We start from the raw sequence: 19,830 nt of genomic DNA, 5'->3' as shown, positions 1-19,830 counted from the left end.
AGAAATAATATATAACGTCTTCCACCACTGCTGTCGTGGCTCGTGCTTTTATTTTTTTTCTGTAAGTATAAATATATGAGCAAAGACAATACAATTAAGAAAATGTATTATTTCTTCGACTTATGTTTGTCTCTTGATACCAATAAATTATTTTAATTTGTATAATTGACGACATTAACTGAAGAAAGCTCAATATCAGAAACAGATATCTAAATAAAAGCGCTGATCAGCATTATGTGCTTTCCGCCACAGGAGGTCCTCATCTTCAAAACAAACAAAATGGCGGCGCACATGCAATGGGCACTTCGGCAGTTGTTACGGACAAGAAATACGCCTAACTTTAGGTTTGAACCTTAACCGCTGTGACATATCGTTCGTACACACTTTGTACTGTTGATATGATACGTTGCAATGATTGTATTACATATAAACGCCATGCGACGTGTGGTTGAGATAATACTTTTAGCTAGCTAAGCTAAGGATAAGTAGCAAACTGCGACATAGGTTATGTTAACGGGTTGTCACTGTAATCTATATCATTTGACGTTAAAGGTGGAGATATCGGCACAGCTGGTCTGGTTATGTTCAGTTTTTGTCGTGTTTGATTTCACACGTGTCTTTATGTCTTTCCAGATCACAAGCATATAAGTTAGCTGCTAACGTTAGCTAGCTTGGACTGTAAACTTGAATGTCACCAGTCACCAGTTTGTAGACTTGTAACGTTACATCAAAAGATAACCGCGAAAGAAACTGACGTGGCTTTCAACCATCACTGCCACCTAACTATTCAATCCTTCTTCAAGACACTGAATTAGTTTAAGTATTATGTTGACTAACAGACACATGTCCTTTCACGTGTCAAGGTGTTCAGTGACGACCAGAAGCTCATACCAATCACAGTGCTCGATCCAGATCTTCGGCACAGCTCAGCCTCAGCCCGCGACAGGAACCTCTCACTTCTCAAGTGAGGAACCATTGTGTGGACACCTAAATACAACCCACTCACTCATCTTTTTGCTAACATATTGCTCAATGAAGACAAGGAGGGGAAAAAACATACAAAACTTAACAAAGGAATTGTTTTTATACTATCTTTCAGTAAGACAGCTGTCCATCCAGACTCAAGACACTCCGAACCCCAGAAGCTTGAAGTTTCTCCCCGGTAAACCTGTCCTAGGAAGTGGGACGCTTGACTTTCCCACTTCAACCTCAGCTGGATGTTCATCTTTAGCCAGGTTGTGGGCCAAGCTTACGGTTGTACTTTGACATTGTACTGTTTCTGATTTGATAAAATAGACATTTTAAAAGAGAGAAATCACAGTTTTGGACTGTAGCACCAGGACCAGAATGAATGTGTGTGTCTCATGTTAAGAAAGCATAGTGTAGAAAACAAAAAACTTATGGAAAAGGCACACTTATTCTCCCTAGGCAGGCAGATATTATTTAAAAAGAAGCTGCACATTCATAAAAGATTGTTTCAGCAAAATAACTCGAATGTTTTGGTAAACTAAAATGTTTATAAGTTGAAATATATGCTTAAGAGGTATGTGTGTGTGTGGCTTTTCCATTCTCTTTAAAAATAGTTTAACTATGGATAGTACCTTCATTGAGCTATTCATGGTTGTTTCTTGACAGTGATGGAGTTGTTTGGTAGAAGAGAACATACAGTAGATGTGACAAATGCATAATGTGCAAACTACAGGATGTGATGCTCCAGGGTTTCTGACTGCATGAAAGAATTGTGTAGATATATTTTTTGTTGGCTGATACATTTTGTCTTGTCTTGACGTAAACGACAACTTCATAAAAAGCTGTGCAATCATCAGTGACACTGTCGATAAAAGCCAGCACAAGTGGAAGACCTTATCACCAAATGAACTCGCATGGATGACTTCATGCTGTCATCTGTATGCTTTGTATGTTGGTTGAACAATAACATGATAACATGTCTCTTTCAGGGACCTGTTTGAAATTGAAGGAGTAAGAAGTGTGTTCTATGGCCCTGACTTCATCACAGTCACTAAAGTAAGTATTAAATGTCCTCGTACAGCTTGTCTCTTCTGTTCCTATGACATCTTTGTGGGCAATCAACACGTGCAAACTTTGTTTTCCTATCAGACAGATGAGGATGTGGAATGGACAGACATTAAGCGTTATGCTTTGGAGGCCATTACTAAGTTCTTTGAGAGTGGCAACCCGATAACAACGGGGGCAGTGCACCATGAAAGCAGTGAGTATGCAAAGTCCCCATAGTAGGCATCTTGGAGTTACACAGCTGTTTGACTGTATACCGTGTAAATATCCTCTCTTTTTTGTAGGTTTTTCTGAAGATGATGATGAAGTTGTGTCTATGATAAAGGAGCTTCTGGACACTAGAATCAGGTACAAAACTAATAACCAGGAGTCCATTTAGCAGAACTGAGTGCTTCAGACAATAAGTTGTGCCCACTGCCAATCAACTGTGCAGCTGCAGCAGAAATCACTCTGAACAGCCTGCTAACTTCTCTTTTATAGTTCATATGTTTACTTCCATTCTTATTCTAGTTATTTATACCTCTTACTTTATTTATTCTTATTTTTATTTATTGTTCTCTATATCCAAATAGGAGTGTAAATGGAAATGTTTCATTTCGGTTTGCAAAGGCCGAATGCGCTGTTGTTTTTAACCTTCGGGAGAAAGGAGGAGTAATATCCTACATATTCGTGAATTTGGATACATTTTATGAAACTAAAAACATGAGGGTGTTGTCTACTGTACTGCTGACACCGCCACCTGGCAAAGATGCAGAGCCGGGGCTGAGGGTATTGTAAGTCGCTTTGGATAAAAGCGTCTGCTAAATGACTGTAATGTAATGTAATGGGTAGGCAGGTGTCCGTTAACAAAAACACAGACAGATCGAAGCTATAACACGATATATTAATCTATTTTGATGAGTTGCCTCTTGATTAAGTGTTTGGCCTGTATGTCTCTGGCTTTTATTGTGAAAGGTTGGAATGGAAGGAGTGAAGCTGTTATGTTTTCTTTTCATAATGTATAGGCGCAACGTAACCCTCAGCTACACAAGCTGATATGGATCACCCTCTCGAGTAACACACCCACACACGTCAGTTGAGTAAGCAGTCATTCAATGTGGCCTAGTACACGTTCATGTACACACTGCTAAAATAATTTGGCAATATGTGTCGCAAACCACCTCCGAATGTGGTCGGAGCAATCGGATCTCATTGCGTTATTTCAATCCTGATGAAATGTTTCCTTTCTGATATTTCTTTGCTGAGTACTCCTCACAATGATGTTTCACAGTGTAGTAAATGACAGTCATGCTGAGATAACAGTGTTAATCTGTTTGTCCTTTTGGCTGCTTTGTTCTGAACAAATTCATATGGTCTCTTTCACTCACAAGACCGACAGTGCAGGAGGATGGAGGCGATGTCATCTTTAAGGGGTTCGAGGGAGGCACAGTCCAGCTGAAGCTGGTTGGTTCCTGTACAGGGTGTCCCAGTTCTACCGTTACCCTTAAGAGCGGCATTCAGAACATGTTGCAGTTTTATATCCCAGAAGTAAACAACGTGGAACAGGTGACTAACCAGATCAGTCTTCTAGCAGGATTTGTTATTGTAGATGAGCAGAGATTTTATTTTGAGAGACAAGAATCACGATAGTTTCATTACAGGATTGTTTCCAGAAGTTTCTGTCTTGATATTTAGATGATCAAATGCAGGAAATTGTGCTGTGATCTTATTTTAATTAAAAACTGAGCAAAGAAGCTAGACAGTAAATGTTCAATTACTTACTTGCATGATTAAAAGGTTGGTAAAATATGTCTTTACGAACATTTATGTCACATTTAACATTCTGTCCATTGTCCTTCTTGCCCAGGTGGAAGATGAAGTGGATGAAATCAATACCAAGGTTTTCTCAGAGCTGGAACGCAAATTACAAAAATGAAGACAAATATATGCTACTGTGTAAAAACACAGCCATGCATTATTTCCACTAAATACCATTGTACATTCATGAGAAAGAGACGAGAGACCTGCTATTTTGTGTGAATACTGTTAAGAGTTCATGCTGTAATGTGTACATACTGTATGCCACGTTACCAAGAGAAGGGGATACAGTAATATACCTGTAGTCAAAGGAATATACAGTCATTCTTCTTGCCAGTCAAAATGTTCTGCTGTGATGACTGTGAATGTTGTGATGTTTTAATTTCTTTAAAAGTATATATATTTTGAAAGAATATTTTCATATGATGGAAATATTGTGAACGTTTTTGGTTATAGCCATGCAGAATGAAGATTTTATGAGGTATTTCAGCTGTTGCTGCCATATACTTTATGAAACATAACGTTTTGCTTGTTAATACATCATCTAGACACTAAATAAAATATTATTTGGGCTTCAATTATTCATCAAGTGGGAATTTGCTGTGTAACTGCCTACAAAACCTGTATGATATACATGTGCTTTGTTCTCCATTCTTCAGATTTACTGTATCACTGTTTCAAACAAAGTTAACATTCTGAAAGCAATTATTTGTTGATTCCCTTTTTTCATTTATTAGTTATTGTTCCTCCAGTTATGACTCCTGACATGTCGCACGTGGTCAGAGAAAAAAGGAATTACTCACATACCGTTGTTACAGGAAAGAAAGCTAAATTGAGACTTCATACTTAACGATTATCTTTTTTTACTCATGATCTCGAGGCACGGGCACATAGGGACAGAAACAATTTATTTGACAATACAAACTAAGTACTATACATTAAATCTCGACTATACAAACGAACTAAATCTCGCAGTCGAGAACAGTAGTTTATCTACCCCGCGCATGCGCACTTCACGTCTACATTGGCCAGGACAGCGGTAAGCAAGCTCTGTTGACAATGTTTTAATAAAAAACTTTAATACGTTAGTTATTGTGGACATTTAAAGTACAATTTTTGATAGAGTTTAATATATTTGCTGTATTTTCTTAATTGTTTTTAAAACACTGACAGACGGCGAACGTTACTTCGGGCCTCGCTTTGGAAAACAAATCCAGCACGAGGCTAATCTAGCAACAACGCTAACAACGTCCTAATGCTAAGCGTTAGCAAGCTATGTATAGCTACCAGTGTTTTATCTGTCGTACAGCGCTTTAATGCAAATATGTTGACCAAGTCATAATAAATACACGTTACCTTAGATAAAAGGCGAATTAGTTTACCACAACAGTAACTACAATGGCCGGTAGACAGACGCATATGTTAACTTGCTAGCTGCCTGAGCTAGCCCACTGTCAGTTAAAGCTGCTAACGTTAGCCACACTGCTGTTGAGCCTGTCGATGTTGCTGAGTAAGCAGTTACTAATCTACGGAGCATTGCTGAAATCAAGCTTACCGTTAACATGTTTTGATAGTACGTGTGCTTCGAATAAATAATTTGTCTTCTCGGGATACGAACAACGTCACATCGCTCCCTTTTAATTGCTTATTTCGTGTCATGCTAATATCGTTAACATATTGTTGAACAATCATAGGGACTCAATACTCTAACGGGTACCGTAATGACCTTTACTAAAGACCATCTATAACGTTAGTTAGATGTTGTGGCTCGTCCAGTCGGCGTAAACAACACAATAGACGTTTCGTTCATACGTAATGGAACATGTTATGTTTTTGTCCAACGCTTCTCATCAAGCTATGGTACTACATTGAACGTTGTTTTCGAGCCCATTGTTGCTTTGCTGTCTTCTTTGTCTGCTAATGCACACGTCTCTCTGTACAACAAGTTACTGCATTGCAAAGTAAACTGTGGCAGTTTATGGGCAATCCAAATTAGCTGCTTGGGATTCATGTACTTTTAATTTTGCACTGATTAATGGGGATACAGTTTCAAGTTTGTCAATTAAACACAACCGTGTCATCTTTGATACCCCAAATGTATTTCACTGTATTACTTTCATTTGGGTTCACACAAACATCAAGATTCCTTTTACCCATGTTATCTATTTGTCTTCCTGCTAATGTGCCTAATTTTATGTTTTTTTTTCTTTCTTGGTTATGGTTCTAGTGACAAGCATTGGCCTGGTGAAGAGAGACTGCCCTTAACGTGAGTGAGTCATGGCCCAGTTCGGGGGACAGAAGAACCCGCCGTGGGCGACTCAATTTGCTGCCACAGTGGTGTCCCAGCCGGGCCACTCAGGACCGTCCCTTGACCTCAATAGCCTGCATTGTGAGTGTAGCAAACCAGAGGGTCTGGGCAGTTTAATCCCCTCCCTCACGGTTATACAAATATTTAATGTCATCTTTTGATTATATGTAGTTATTTGCCCCATCTAATTTCTACACCAACCTTGCCCATTCATTGTGATTTTCCACACCTCTCTGAATCTAGGGACTTGTTTTACCTGTTTGCAGCTCTTGGTGTGCAGCAGCCATCTCTTCTGGGTGCATCCCCATCTGTTTACTCTCAACAGTCAGCCATGGCTGCAGCCTCTCTCAGTAACCAATCTGCTGCAAACTATCAGCTGTCTCAGCAAACTGCTGCCTTGCAGCAGCAGGCTGCAGCAGCTGCCGCAGCCGCACTACAGCAGGTCAGTCACAGCGATGCAGTCCTATGCACACTCAGCAATCTATGCTCCAGGCCGTGGTCACATCTAAAGCTGTTCTTCATTGTAATAAACCATTATCTGTCCAATGTTCTTTGTAACGTATATAGTCTCAGCTCAATACAGCCCTCCAGCAGTATCAGCAGCAGCAGCAGCAACAACAACAACAACAACAACAACAACAACAGCAACAACAACAGCAGCAGCAACAGCAGCAACCCCCTCCACAGCAACTGTACAATGTACCTCATCAGGTGAAAAAAATGGGCTGATTTTGCTTTGTTTCATTTTGGAAATTCCTCTGCTCATACTTGCCTTGGATAATATATGTTGGTTGGTTTAGACGAGACAACATAAATGACATGGACATTTTTTTACATGGCCGTCGTAGTTGAAAAGGAGGTATGAGCGAAGTGGAATTAATTTGGTTGCAATTTGAAACCTCACCACAAGATGCTGCTAAATTCTACACACTGGTCATTTAAGTGTTGGGGAAATAATTGCAGGTTAGGTCATAGAGCAGTCAATAAAAAATGCCCTAAGCTTTGATCTGTCTGTAGGTAAAATCCCTTTGCACTTCTTTAAATTGACTTCTGGAATCTATCTTTTCCTTGAGCTTTATTTCTTTATATTGCTTTTTTATTGGTGAATCAATGTGACAAAAAAATAAATACATATAGTGACATAAACATGGAAAACAGACACAAAGACAGACATACAGGCAATAACATAAAGCGTTACAGGGACGTAGGTAATGAAATAAGAGTCCGGGAGTTTAGATTACAATTAGATTGAGTTACGTGGGGGGGGGGAGGTGTGTGTTTGCGCGCGTGTTTGAATAAGAGGCAACAGTATACGTCTGAGTAGTCTATGAGATCCCTTCATTTTATTCTTCAGATTTCTTAACATAGCCAGTCATCCTGAGGCAGATCATGGGAATGTGCTGGATCATTTGAAACGACTGCGTATACATAGCACTTAATATATCATGTCCACATCAACCATGGGCTATACAGAACTGTGATGAGACTGTGCTATTACAATGTGGGAAAATCTATAATATCAAGTCAACAAAATGTTTACTCTTGGTGTTTTCTTTTTATTCACAGCTTCCCCAGCCTCAACAGGCACTTCTTTCTCAGGTAATGTGCAAAAACACATTTGCCATATATATATATATATATATATATATATATATATATATATATATATATATATATATATCTCGATCTCATCGATATATATTTGTATATCCATTTATACATACATATCATGGGAATGAAGTCTATCCCAGCATGCATTGAGCGATAGGGAAAGTGTAGAAGATAAAAACAACACACCGAGATTAGTTTAAAATCTGTTTACATCTCGGGCATTTTAAACATCTCCACAGCAGACCAGATCAAAGCATTTTAGCTTTTTTGAATCGTGATGATTATCTTGCAGTTTTCTTCATGGTTTTGATTTGCTATCAAAATGTCTGTCACGGTATTTACTGATTCACATGCAACCAAAGTGCATTCATAGCAGCAGTTTTTTTTGGTTCCTTCTGTCTTTTACCTCAGCCCCCCATCTCCTTGCCTACCAGCCTAAGTTTGTCCAACCCCCAGCAGACCGCCCAGATCACCGTGTCCTACCCAACACCACGCTCAAGTCATCAACAGCAGACGCAGCCACAGAAGCAGCGAGTCTTCACTGGCGTCGTCAACAAGCTCCATGACACATTTGGCTTTGTAGATGAAGATGTCTTCTTTCAGCTCAGGTAAGAGTGTTGGTGGAACGATATATTAAATGCCTTTCTTTATTGTACGCATTACTTTGACACTGCCTTTTTCTTATGCCTTTGTCAATACCTGTTATTTGGCAGACCGTTTCTAAAGATACCCACGCCTCCTTTGACTCTGAGGTGGTTTGACTTATAGAGATGTCGTAATGCTTTGTTTTTGTGTCTTTTTAGTGCTGTAAAGGGGAAGACTCCTCAGGTGGGTGACAGGGTCCTAGTGGAAGCTGTGTACAACCCCAACATGCCCTTCAAGTGGAACGCCCAGCGCATCCAGACCTTACCTCAGCTATCGAACCAGTCGGTGAGAGAACTCAGAGGTTGAACTTGATTCTTGATTCATCGGGCTTAGTGTGAAGATGGTCTGAATATATGTGTTTATGTGTTTATATGTAATATATATGTACCTGTCTGTTTTTAATTGACTGTTGTGTTCTCAACCCCTCCTAGCATCAGCAGCAGCCTTTACCTCAAGCTCCTCCACAGCTTGGCAGCCTTTACGCTGAGCCAGGGATGCAGCTGCGCTACTCAGACATGCACTCCGCTTTGGACAACAGACTAAATGTAACCGCCTATCCCTGAATCACACACTTTGTTGGTCCTTCTCCGTACTCGGTGTCTGTCTTTGACTTGCTTAACCTGTTCCTGTTAAACTATAGTTGCATCTATTCTTAACTGCAGTTTTTGCTTCTTCTTCTTTTAGTTTGCTGTCATTGCCAAACGGATAGAACCACAATTTTGTAGTGGTTTAACAATACATTTCTTTATTCTAAGGAACATTAAGTCACCTCACAGCTCATACTTCTTAATGTTTAAATCAGTAAATCTGACAGGGGATAATGCGGATGACAGAAAAATATATATTAAGAGGTTGTGTTGGATTATAGTAATCTTTGGATAGAGTTTTGGTTTGAAGTACCCCTCAAATCAGTACCAATTGAATCAGTGTGAAATATGTAATTGTCATGGTATTTGAGTTAATATTTATGAATGTGGGGGCAGTGTGGCCTTTTGGTTCCACCAGTTCTTCAGCCAGAGTGCCTGATTCCATATCTGAATTATTTTCTTTCAAGCAGCCAGTGAACATTTTCTACAGTATTTGTTGTCATTGGCACTTTAAGTGAAAATTGTTTTGCGTCTGACTTCTGCTCACCTCTCCTTTTTTTTTTCTTGTCTCCTTTTTCTAGAGCCAGCCTCAGCCTCCTAACATGATGAAGGTAGCACCCCCCATGATGCAGTCGCTACCTCCCCCAACATTCAGTGTTCCAAACCAGCCTCCCCCTCCTTCCCTCCTGCAGGCCCAGCTGTCTGCTGCCTCTCTGGTCCCTCTCCTCCAAAACCCTCCTCAGCCTCTGCTACCACAGCCTCCACCCAAAGGTGAAATACTCTTCAGGAAGATAGAATTGATCTAGTATTGGATATGAAGCAGTCAGTCAAACGGCAGTGTCTTTGCAACTGTTTTGGCACAGCTAATCAAAGCTATGGAAAGTGATTAAACCAGCGTTATCTCCTGGTCTCTAGATGTGTTTCCAGGGGGTCTGCTTCAGCCCCCAGTGAGGCTCATGCCACAGCCGCAGCCTGTACGACGAATCGAGCCTCCGCCTCGCTTCCCCAGTCGCAATGACCGAGGACCAGAGCTCATCCTTAGGACTAAAGAGGAACGCAGGTGAGATGCTGATCGATATCACTTCAGATAATCAAATATTTGTCTCTAAAATATGCCTTCAGCATAAGTTATTCATCTTAGTGTGTTTACTCATCAATTCTTCAGTCGGGACAGAGACCGTGAGCGCAGACGGTCAAGAGAACGCTCGCCCACACGCAAACGATCCAGAGACCGCTCTCCCAGACGGGACCGCTCACCTCGGCGGCCTCGCAGGGTGGTTCCTCGCTACACCGTCCAGTTCTCCAAGTTCAGCTTAGATGGGTGAGCGTAATCTTTTCAGTGTTTCATGCTGTCAGTTTTTCTCTGAAATTGATCACTGAAGTGTTGTACCAGATGTCAACACGTCAGTGGTGTGATAGTCCACTGGTCCTAACGGTTCTCTGTGGGTTCTCCAGCTCTAGCTGTGACATGATGGAGCTGAGAAGGCGCTATCAGAGCCTCTACATTCCCAGCGACTTCTTTAATGCCGTCTTCACCTGGGTGGATGCCTTCCCTCTGACGAGACCCTTCCAGTTAAACAACGCCTGCAACTTCCACATCTTACACAAGGAGGTGGATCCTCTAGTCAAGAATACAGCTGTGCTGGACCCTCCTGATGCCAACCACACCTACAGTGCTAAGGTATGGCTGCCAATGACAAACACATGGCACCAGTGTGTGTGTTTCATATTCGGTAAGATGCGGAGGCCAGTGGGACTGTTGCCATCAGTGTTTTCACGCCAATTGATTGATCTGAGACAGATCACCGTGCTATGTGTATCGTGTCACTTTTTTTAATGAACAATCTGTAGGAAAAAATGTTGCATACCGATTCTACAGCTCTGATACGATACAGTGTAAAGATTACACTGAATGGCGATTGGGGGGGAAAAATGTAATCAAAATAGGGTTTGATTTCATAATAACTAATGTGGTCTCTTCATAATGCAGGTGATGCTGCTGGCTAACCCCAGTCTAGAGGAGCTCTATCACAAGTCCTGTGCTCTGGCAGAGGACACCCAGGAAGTCAAAGATTCCTTCCAACATCCTGCTAGACTCGTCAAGGTACAGCACACATGTTCCATGCTTGTGCCAGGCACATGATGTAATGACCCTTTCCAATGCCGAGTACTCAGAATGTGGACGCGTCCTAACTGACGTTGGCTCCCGTATGTGTTGTTGTTGGTTGTGGATCCTCAGAGGTGTGATTATTTGGACATGCCGCTGACCCTTTTTTTTGCTATTTCCAACCACCACACCCGTCATCCATACTGTCATTCCCTATTTCCATCTAACCGATTCTACTGTGTGGCTCTCCTTTGTGCCCATCTGTCTTTCTCCTTTAGTTTTTGGTGGGAATGAGAGGTAAAGACGAGGCCATGGCCATCGGCGGTCACTGGTCTCCCTCTCTGGACGGAGCGGACCCAGAGAAGGATCCCTCGGTTCTTATAAAGACAGCCATACGCTGTTGCAAGGCGCTCACAGGCATAGATCTTAGTCTGTGCACTCAGTGGTAAGAGCCGTTATTCTATATTATATCAATATTTGTTTTTCTCATTGATTGTTTCTGTTTAAACCTAACAACCGGTACTAAAACCCCAAATTGAGTAACTATAATATGCTGCTTAATTTGACTACTTCTATACAAAATGTCATCCTGGACATGTTGATGCTGTGATATCTTTGTGTTTCCTTTTTTTTTTATATATTAATGATTAATGTATTGTTAATTTGCTGCTTATTATTTACTTTATTATTTGTTGTGTTGTGCGGTGTTCCTTTTGGCTTTGTGTGTGTTGTCATCTTGGCCCTCTCTCTGTCTCACTCTTTACACATATACAGTAAATGCATATTTCATTGTGATGAAAAACCAAACGCATGGACTGTGGCTGGAAGCAGTAGCCTGGACCAGAAGACACTACCATTACGCCGTCTCATTTTTAAATTAATTTTTCTGTTCTTCCTGTTAAATATCTTACATATTTAACTGGCTTTCACTGTCCTGTTGATTCTGTCTCTCTTTGCACCGCCCTAATGTAGTGCGTTAAGTGTATCCAAGGTTAAATTCAGAACTCATCCATAATTGGCTGAAGCTATAATTGGGATGAATTTTTGGGGGGGGGGGGGGGGTGTGATTTATTTCATGTGATTGTCTGTCAACTTTCTCAAAATGGCTGCCGTAACCTGTGACAAGAGTTGGAGCGCTGCAGACTGGGTCCATGTGTCTGTACTGTGTTGTGTGGGAGACGGCGCGCTGTAATGATGTGTACAATCATTCAGTGAGCTCATGGGAGGGAGTAGCTGTAGAAGGCTCGCCGTAGCAAGGCTTGCCTTTTATACTGTGCCCTGACCAAAATGTTTCTTTCCAATGCACCTTCTTCCTTTGCGACAGGTATCGCTTTGCAGAGATTCGCTATCATCGGCCGGAGGAGACACACAAGGGGCGGACAGTCCCTGCTCATGTGGAGACAGTGGTTTTGTTTCTTCCGGATGTTTGGCATTGTCTTCCTACCCGCTCAGAGTGGGAGGTGCTGTCCCGGCGACTTCGGGAGCAGCTGGCTGAGAAGCTGTCGGCCGAGCGAAAGGAGGCGGATGGAGAACAGGCACTGAACCGCTAATCCCTCTCTTCTCATTTTCGCTTCTCACAGGAAGGCACAGGAATTACAAAAAAACTAAAACAGATTACACATCAGACACAATGCACACCTCACCATTCACGCAGACACGCACAGGCAGATTATTGTTCCACCAAACCTCACCTAGGCGTCTTCTGTTTACTCCTCCACCTGTCCCTTCTCCTCTGCTCCAACTCCTCCATTCCTCCATCAGCACATCCACCTTCCCTCACATCCAGCAGACACATACAGTGGAAGCAGTGAGACTAGGTCGTGTTGTGTAGGCCCCCGATCACAACTGATAAAACAGCTTCCAGCTTCTCAAACGCCTCCATAATTGGGTGCTGATCTGGGTATAATCCTCCATGCTACTGGTAATTTAGTTGTGCATTATTCAAAACAATATTTGCGTAACCTGCTTTGAATGTGGGTGTTTGCCAAATTGGTTTAGCAATCATCCTGAAATAGTTCCTCAAATTTGAGCCAGTTATGATTTTCTGACGCTGGGATCTAAAATGTTTCTCTACGCTGGAATCTGTGGAGTCAGTTGTGTGTAAATATCGTGTTTGTTGTAGAAATGTGTGTTTTTTTTAATATGATTTTCTACATCAATTTGATATTGTCTGACTTGGAAAAGAGAACCTCCCTAAAGTCCTGTTCTGTCTGTTCTTGTTGGCTTTTCTCATTTGGACTATATGTAGACTTTGGTTTTTCCAGGGCAGTTGGTTGGACAGATGGCTCCTATCTGACGTAGGTGTATAAACCCCATAAACGACCAGTACCCCAGTCATAGACCATGGTAGGGCCGCCCTATCCTCACTCCGTTTGGAGGCCAGCTTCAGTTCACCTGATGTACCGACACTCCTTTTGGACACGCCTCTCATTGATTTTTTACCTTTTTTTGTGTTCCACAGATTGATTGATTGGCTGCTGGAGGGCATTTCTGTTTGTTTTTATAAGCGCTAGAGGGCTTCCCTGTGTACGCTTCAGTAGCAGTGGTCTTAAACACAGTCGAGAGCTCACTAGGACGAGACAATGAGAGACAGATGTGACCTTGATTCTTGCACGGATCAACTTTAAAGCTCACTCAGGCCACAAGCAGTGTACTGACGCTTTGCTCTCCCACCTCCTTCTGTCTCTCTGCCTGTCTATCTTTATGATTTCCCGTCCAGGAGGAAGAGGAGAAGTATGACGAAGAATCAAAGAACGTTAGTGTTCCCACTCACTGGGCTAAACTTGACCCGAAATCAATGAAGGTAAGATTCAAGGAGAAAGCCTCAGCACTGACAGCGGAATGAACTTATTAGAACTATCTTTGGACCTTTTTTGCAAATGCTAATTCTTATATATTGTGCATGTTGTGATTACTTCTGCTCCCGAGGTTAAACGTGCACCTCCCATGTCCTTGATTTCTCCCCTTGTAGGTAAATGACCTGCGCAAAGAGCTTGATTGTCGCTCTCTGAGCTCTAAGGGGTTAAAGTCGCAGCTGATCGCCCGTCTCACCAAGCAGCTGAAGGTGGAGGAGCAGGTGGAGGAGTCCAAGGAGCCAGAAAAACCGGAGGTAAAGGCTGCTGAGGAAGAGCAGCCATCCCGCACCGAGGAAGACAGAGAGGTACATCGGATTATATTTGATAACTTATATTTTTGGCTGTCTAAAATAAGTTTGAAGCGCTCTTCTAACTGGAGTGTTCTTCTCTGTTAGGAGGAGGAGAAGAAGAGGCTGGAGGAGCTCGAGCGCCAGCGGAGAGAAAGGCGCTACGTCCTCCCCGATGAGCCCACCATCATCGTGCACCCAAACTGGGCCGCCAAGAACGGCAAGTTTGATTGCAGTGTGATGTCCCTGAGTGTGCTGTTAGACTACAGACTGGAAGACAACAAGGAGCACTCTTTTGAGGTGAGAATTACTGGTCACATGTTCATGCTGTGTTCGAGACGATGAAAGAAGTCGATAGTGTACGTGTGCAATAGATAAAGATGTGTGAAAACCTGCTGAATGTGACCTTTTTTCTCCTACGGTTGATCATAAACTGCCCTCTGTTTCTGTCCAGGTGTCCTTATTCGCGGAGCTGTTTAACGAGATGCTTCAGAGAGATTTTGGCTTCCGCATATATAAAGTCCTGGCTGCTTTTCCTACCAAAGAGGATAAGAAGGAGAAGGAGAAGAAAGTCAAGAAGGAGATGGAGAAGCGTGAAATAAAGAAGGAAAAAGAGGAGGAGACTGAAGAACCAGCCGTGAAGAAGACTAAAGAGGATGAGGAGGAGAAGAAGAAGGCAAGCCTCTCAAACCTATCTGGTCTTCTCGGCCTGTCATTTGCCCCACAGACGATGTGAGTTTTAATGCAGTTGTACGACTTGTGTTTTCAGTGCGATGAAAAGGCTGTGAAGAAGGAGTCGTCTCGAGATGAAGAGGAGAACGAAGATGATTGCAGCACGGCCAATGCTGAAGAGTACGACCCCATGGAGGCTGAAGATGCAGAGGATGACGATGACGATGGTACTGCTCAATGTCTTTAAACACAACTCAATCAATCATTTAAAAGTTTCCCACAATATGAGGTGGCCAATGATGATTCATGCACCACGCTGAACCTGTGATGGATAACGCTTCCACATTTTCTGAGGCCGTAAGCGGAGAAAAACGTAGCTTTCTTATTTTGGACATTTCAATGTTTCTTGTATTCACAGCCACACTTCTTAAACACACAGCGTAACAGTAAATCACAAGTTGTATTGCCGCTTGTTCAACGTCGTTGAACCACTTTCCAACTTGAGATTTCTCTTGGAATTCCTCAGACAAGGATGACGACGACTCCAATGACCGAGACAGGAAAGACCGTAAGGACGACCGCAAGTCGTCAAAAGAGAGGTCCTCTAAAGACAAGGTTGGTCTGTTGGTTAATGTTGTATATGGATGCAAGTTCATCTTTTTATTTTTGGCCGATGGCTGACCCTTCATGAACGGTTTAGGATTAGTTTGTGCCTTGCATGCAGGGGTGCTGTGGTTGCAACAATAACCGGATGCACAAAAAGGTTAAATCCATCATTTATTGCCAGCTGCAGTTTATGTGTAAAACAGGAAACTGGTTCCATGGTTCATTTGTCTGTTGCGTGCATTGTCGTGAACGCATGCAGCCAGACTCCTCTGGTTGTATGGAAGTCTGTGAGAAAATGACCCCACATGTCTCACTTAATACCAGGTGGCCAATGATGAATCATGCACCACGCTGAACCTGTGATGGATAACGCTTCCACAGTTTCTGAGGCCTGAAGAGGAGAAAAACATAGCTTTCTTACTTTGGATATTTAAATGTTTCTCGTATTCAGTCTGTGGTCTCAGGCTCACTTACGGTGGGCTGCCACTCCTCTGAGGTTTGCTCTGCTTTCTTTTCACTCTTTAACTGAGAGCATTAATCTGTCAAAATTCCTAAATCCGGTTAAATGGTTAATTATGAACATATCTTTTGATTTAGGCATATGAGAAAGACGTTGATGTAGCGTAGTCATGCTTGTTGGTATAAATGTTGTCGTCGTTCCATCAGGAGAAGAAGCAGATGGTCACACACAACAGGGAGCTGCTGATGGCGTTTGTCTACTTTGACCAGAGCCACTGTGGCTACTTGCTGGAGAGAGACCTGGAGGAGATCCTGTACACACTGGGACTGCACCTTTCTCGTGCTCAGGTGATCTCACACAGACATGACTGCTGTTACGCTCTGTTTCTGGATCTGTGCATCGCTGATACTTCATCTCTAGTCTCATCCACTGACTGCCTGTCGCATCCGTTTGCAGATAAAGAAGCTGTTGAACAAGCCGGTGGTCAGAGAGTCGTGTTACTACCGTAAACTGACAGACCGAGGGAAGGATGAACCGATTCCTTTCTTTAATGAAGCTCAGATTGAAAACCTCACAGGTGAGTGCGTCTATCACTGTTTTAATACCATTAAATATGCTGAATTTTGAAAGCTATAAAGACATTGAGCGTGTCATAACATTAAGCTACAGCTTACCCTACAGTGAAGGGCTGCTGTGGAGAGCTCTTTCCTTTTTATGAAGTTCTCTTCTCCGTCTGTCAGGTAACCGAGGACTACTTCCTGCTCCTAAAGCTTGTGCGCCGTCTGAGGCCAGCGAGTCTGGAAATCTGATCGTGTATAACGGAGCCATGGTGGACATTGGCAGCATCATGCAGAAACTGGAGAAGAGCGAGAAAGCAAGAGAGGAAATCGAACAGAAGCTCATGGTGCAGGATGCCAAAATGGGTATGATTTGGAATTGTATTCTACTGTGTATGGAAATGAGTTGCAGGCTACACTCTGTCAGAAGTCCCTCTGGACAATGATCTAGTCAATTTGAGCTTTGCTACAAAGACGCCCAGTCTCACTTCCTTCAGTCTTCTTCCTTCTGTGAATTCTGAAATGTGGACTGGCACATGACTCACAAATGCCACATACAAAATACCAGCTCAGACCGGTTTGATTGTAATCCTCGTCAACTTGTCTGTGGTAGTCTGGTTACAATAGCAGGTTGTGATGATAAACATAAGGAGGCTTTCTGTGAGGCCGACACACACGGGACATTCTGACTAAACCTTTTGGTTTCTGAAAGGAATCATCTCTGGCCGGCTTTACTTAAACATTTATTTTCACATTGAATGTATAAATGTGAGATTCCTAAGTTTAATCGTTGACCCGTCGTCGTTCTAACTGTGTTGTGTCTCAATCCAGATGAAGACGCGAAGGTCAAAGCTCAGGTGGAGCAAAGCAACAAGGCCTTGTCCAAGGAGCTGGAGGAGGTGAAGGGCACTCTGAGCCACACGGAGCAGACTCTAAAGTCCGCCGACAAGCAGAAGAACATCTACCTCGACCAGATTAGCAAGACCTCCGACACCTTGACGTCCACCGTCAAAGAGCTGCTGGCAGTGATGAAAAAGGTGCGGCATTGAAAGTTCAAGCTCTGTGTGGCGTTATGCAGACGTTTACAGAAGCAGCTGTGTGTGATGTTTATGCGCAAGAGGGACGACAGCGGATAGTTATGAAATGGTGGTTCCACGGAAGAGGAGTGTTTTCTGCTCTCCCGCTCTTTTTCAGCGTTGCCTAGTTCATGCAATTTGATATTGCGCAGAAGAGATGATGATTGAAATATTAGATATTTTTATTGGCCAATATTAGCCGATCACAGATATATGAGTATTGGTTTATATAACGACTGAAATAGCTGCTTGGGGCGTTTTTAAACTGTTGTAATGACGGAGTTTGTCCAGCAGAGGGCTCTGGTGTACAATTCTGCAGTGCAGTGCAGCAGCTGTCTGCAGGGTCAGAACTGCTTTCAACACATGATGTTAAACTATAAACTAGCTCAAAAATGACAACAGACGCGTTACAAACGCTGTTTGAACAACTTATACGAACATATCTGTAGAGCATATCCGTTAGAATACAGCACATCTGAGAAGAGAACTGCCACAAACAGGCGGACTGATAAAAGCACATAATTGAAATTCGGAAGTAAAAGGATGTGTCTTATAAAGTGTCTTTTGAAAGTGTGTGAGAGGGAATTACTAGAAATTCAATTGTTTTTAACTTAATTTTAAATGCTTAAACAGGAGATCTACCTTTTGTGTTGATAATATTTTGCCAGTTGAATGAAATAGTTAAAAGACATTCAATCCATCAGTATTCGTGGTCATATTCTTGGTCTCAAACATTTGATATATTACCGGGACCGCTACAGAAACCTGCCGATGAACACGCGATGGACGCCGTCACTGTCTTAGTGGTGCAAGACATTCAGACTCCATCTCTGCATGGCTCACCTCTCTACTGCCGCAGTCCTCTAAATTCCGACTTGTGCCGTGTTAAAAGTGATATGGAGAAGTGTGAGCGGTTGTTATTCAGACGTGAGAGCGACGAGTTCTGCTGCCATCAGACGAACGTGAAGGTGAGAAAGGAGACGTGTTCACTGATCGTTGTCGTTTCTTTCTCAGGATCAAGAAGTAGACGAGTCTGGTGATGAAGTTACCGGCGATCACATCCGGACATCTCAAACAAACGGCGCCAATGAATGAGTGACATTTAAGATGGATGAAGCTGTAATACTGACTATCTTAAAAACTGTAAATATTCACTAAACAAGCATAATTTGACTGTTTTCTTTTGGGGATTTACTGTTTTCCACGTACATGTTCATTAATGAACTAGTGTTGATTTGAACTCTGTTTCTGTGTGCAATAGATTTGTTTCTGAGAAGTTACCTTTCTTACCTAGAATCATTTGAACTCCGGCAAAGCTTCAGATTCTAGTCGGTTAAGTTCAGTTGCTAACATTTCTTTTTGCCGTTGCTTTAGCTTCATTATGGCCGATAAAACGCTTTGTCATAGACTTAAATGCCAGTTTGTGTGAGTTATACTTTTCATAAACGTTTGTTTTTCGAATGAGCAATAATGAGGCTATTTATGTGCAAGAGAATTCATTGAAAATATATATTTAAAAGACACTAATTTTGGATGGAAAAGGGTAACATCCGCTATTAAACCACAACTGTGTTCAATAACCACATTCAGTTTGTAGTTCTTCTATTTGGCTGATTTAACCGGCTCTGCTGGGGGTTTTTCACACATGGCTATGCATGGTTCCTGCTTCTCTTGGGCCTTTTTCGCTGTCTGCAACTCCTGACTGTACCCACCGACTGCTGCACTGTTTCATGTTTTACGGTGACGAGCATCCGTCTTGTTGTCTGGAAAAGAGAACCACACACGAGCCAAAAGATTAGCTCAACCAATGTGTGTTCTGTTGAAGGAGTCTTTGCTGTAAAGACATGAAACGTCTTCAAATCCATCTCTGAACTCGTGTGCGTTGGTTTGGGTTGTTCTAGAAAAGAGACGCAATTACGATGGAATGTGCTCCAAAGAAGGCAATTTTATTTTTGATATTGAAAATGTGCTCTATGGATGTGTTGTGAAAGAGTAAAGTGGTCCATTTTAACACTACACTGTGTCTGCATTTTTCTGTAATATTATGACCTGCTTTTCCTGCTGTGATAGAATAGCTGCTGCCAACACGGTGTATTAATGAACCAAAAAAACTGAAAAGCACAATGAAAAATTAGCATATTTCGATTGATTGAAAAAGCCACTTGTGAGGACATTTGGGTCATATCCTGGAAATAGTTGTTTTACAATTAAATAAGTTTTACAGAAGT

General features: G+C 42.2%; 2 protein-coding genes across 3 annotated transcripts; both read left to right on the top strand.

The window, feature by feature from the left end:
- Positions 1-234: 234 nt before the first annotated feature.
- Positions 235-4,527, top strand: LOC306785918 (NFU1 iron-sulfur cluster scaffold homolog, mitochondrial; the record flags this gene model as incomplete). Its single annotated transcript, XM_079280492.1, has 8 exons — positions 235-344; positions 864-964; positions 1,100-1,235; positions 1,959-2,025; positions 2,119-2,230; positions 2,319-2,382; positions 3,405-3,579; positions 3,881-4,527. The coding sequence occupies 8 exons, from the start codon at positions 235-237 to the stop codon at positions 3,947-3,949; spliced, it is 834 nt and encodes a 277-aa protein (XP_079136618.1). The 3' UTR covers positions 3,950-4,527.
- A 326-nt stretch (positions 4,528-4,853) lies between these two features.
- Positions 4,854-19,608, top strand: ccar1 (cell division cycle and apoptosis regulator 1). Of its 2 annotated transcripts, none has more exons than XM_079279716.1 (26): positions 4,854-4,870; positions 6,059-6,220; positions 6,406-6,581; positions 6,707-6,850; positions 7,706-7,738; positions 8,162-8,358; positions 8,554-8,680; positions 8,827-8,940; positions 9,564-9,753; positions 9,898-10,042; positions 10,148-10,303; positions 10,438-10,663; positions 10,973-11,086; positions 11,368-11,534; positions 12,414-12,624; positions 13,809-13,892; positions 14,061-14,249; positions 14,340-14,531; positions 14,686-14,907; positions 15,001-15,130; positions 15,430-15,518; positions 16,176-16,316; positions 16,426-16,546; positions 16,710-16,892; positions 17,358-17,563; positions 18,617-19,608. In XM_079279716.1, the coding sequence occupies exons 2-26, from the start codon at positions 6,109-6,111 to the stop codon at positions 18,695-18,697; spliced, it is 3,750 nt and encodes a 1,249-aa protein (XP_079135842.1). In that variant the 5' UTR covers positions 4,854-4,870; positions 6,059-6,108; the 3' UTR covers positions 18,698-19,608. The 2 variants fall into 2 exon arrangements, with proteins under 2 accessions (XP_079135842.1, XP_079135841.1); XM_079279715.1 differs by having other exon boundaries at positions 10,124-10,303.
- Positions 19,609-19,830: the final 222 nt, after the last annotated feature.

This window comes from Melanostigma gelatinosum (genome assembly GCF_949748355.1).
Source record: "Melanostigma gelatinosum genome assembly, chromosome: 12".
NCBI classification, from domain to species: Eukaryota; Metazoa; Chordata; class Actinopteri; order Perciformes; family Zoarcidae; genus Melanostigma; species Melanostigma gelatinosum.
This window is presented reverse-complemented; position numbering and strand designations above follow the sequence as displayed.

Bases quoted from the DNA above. Each gene is read 5' to 3' on its own strand.
- ccar1 (XM_079279715.1), top strand. From the start codon at position 6,109: ATGGCCCAGTTCGGGGGACAGAAGAACCCGCCGTGGGCGACTCAATTT. The intron at 13,893-14,060 runs GTAAGATTCAAG...CTCCCCTTGTAG, and splicing joins TTGACCCGAAATCAATGAAG to GTAAATGACCTGCGCAAAGA. The intron at 16,317-16,425 runs GTGATCTCACAC...ATCCGTTTGCAG, and splicing joins TGCACCTTTCTCGTGCTCAG to ATAAAGAAGCTGTTGAACAA.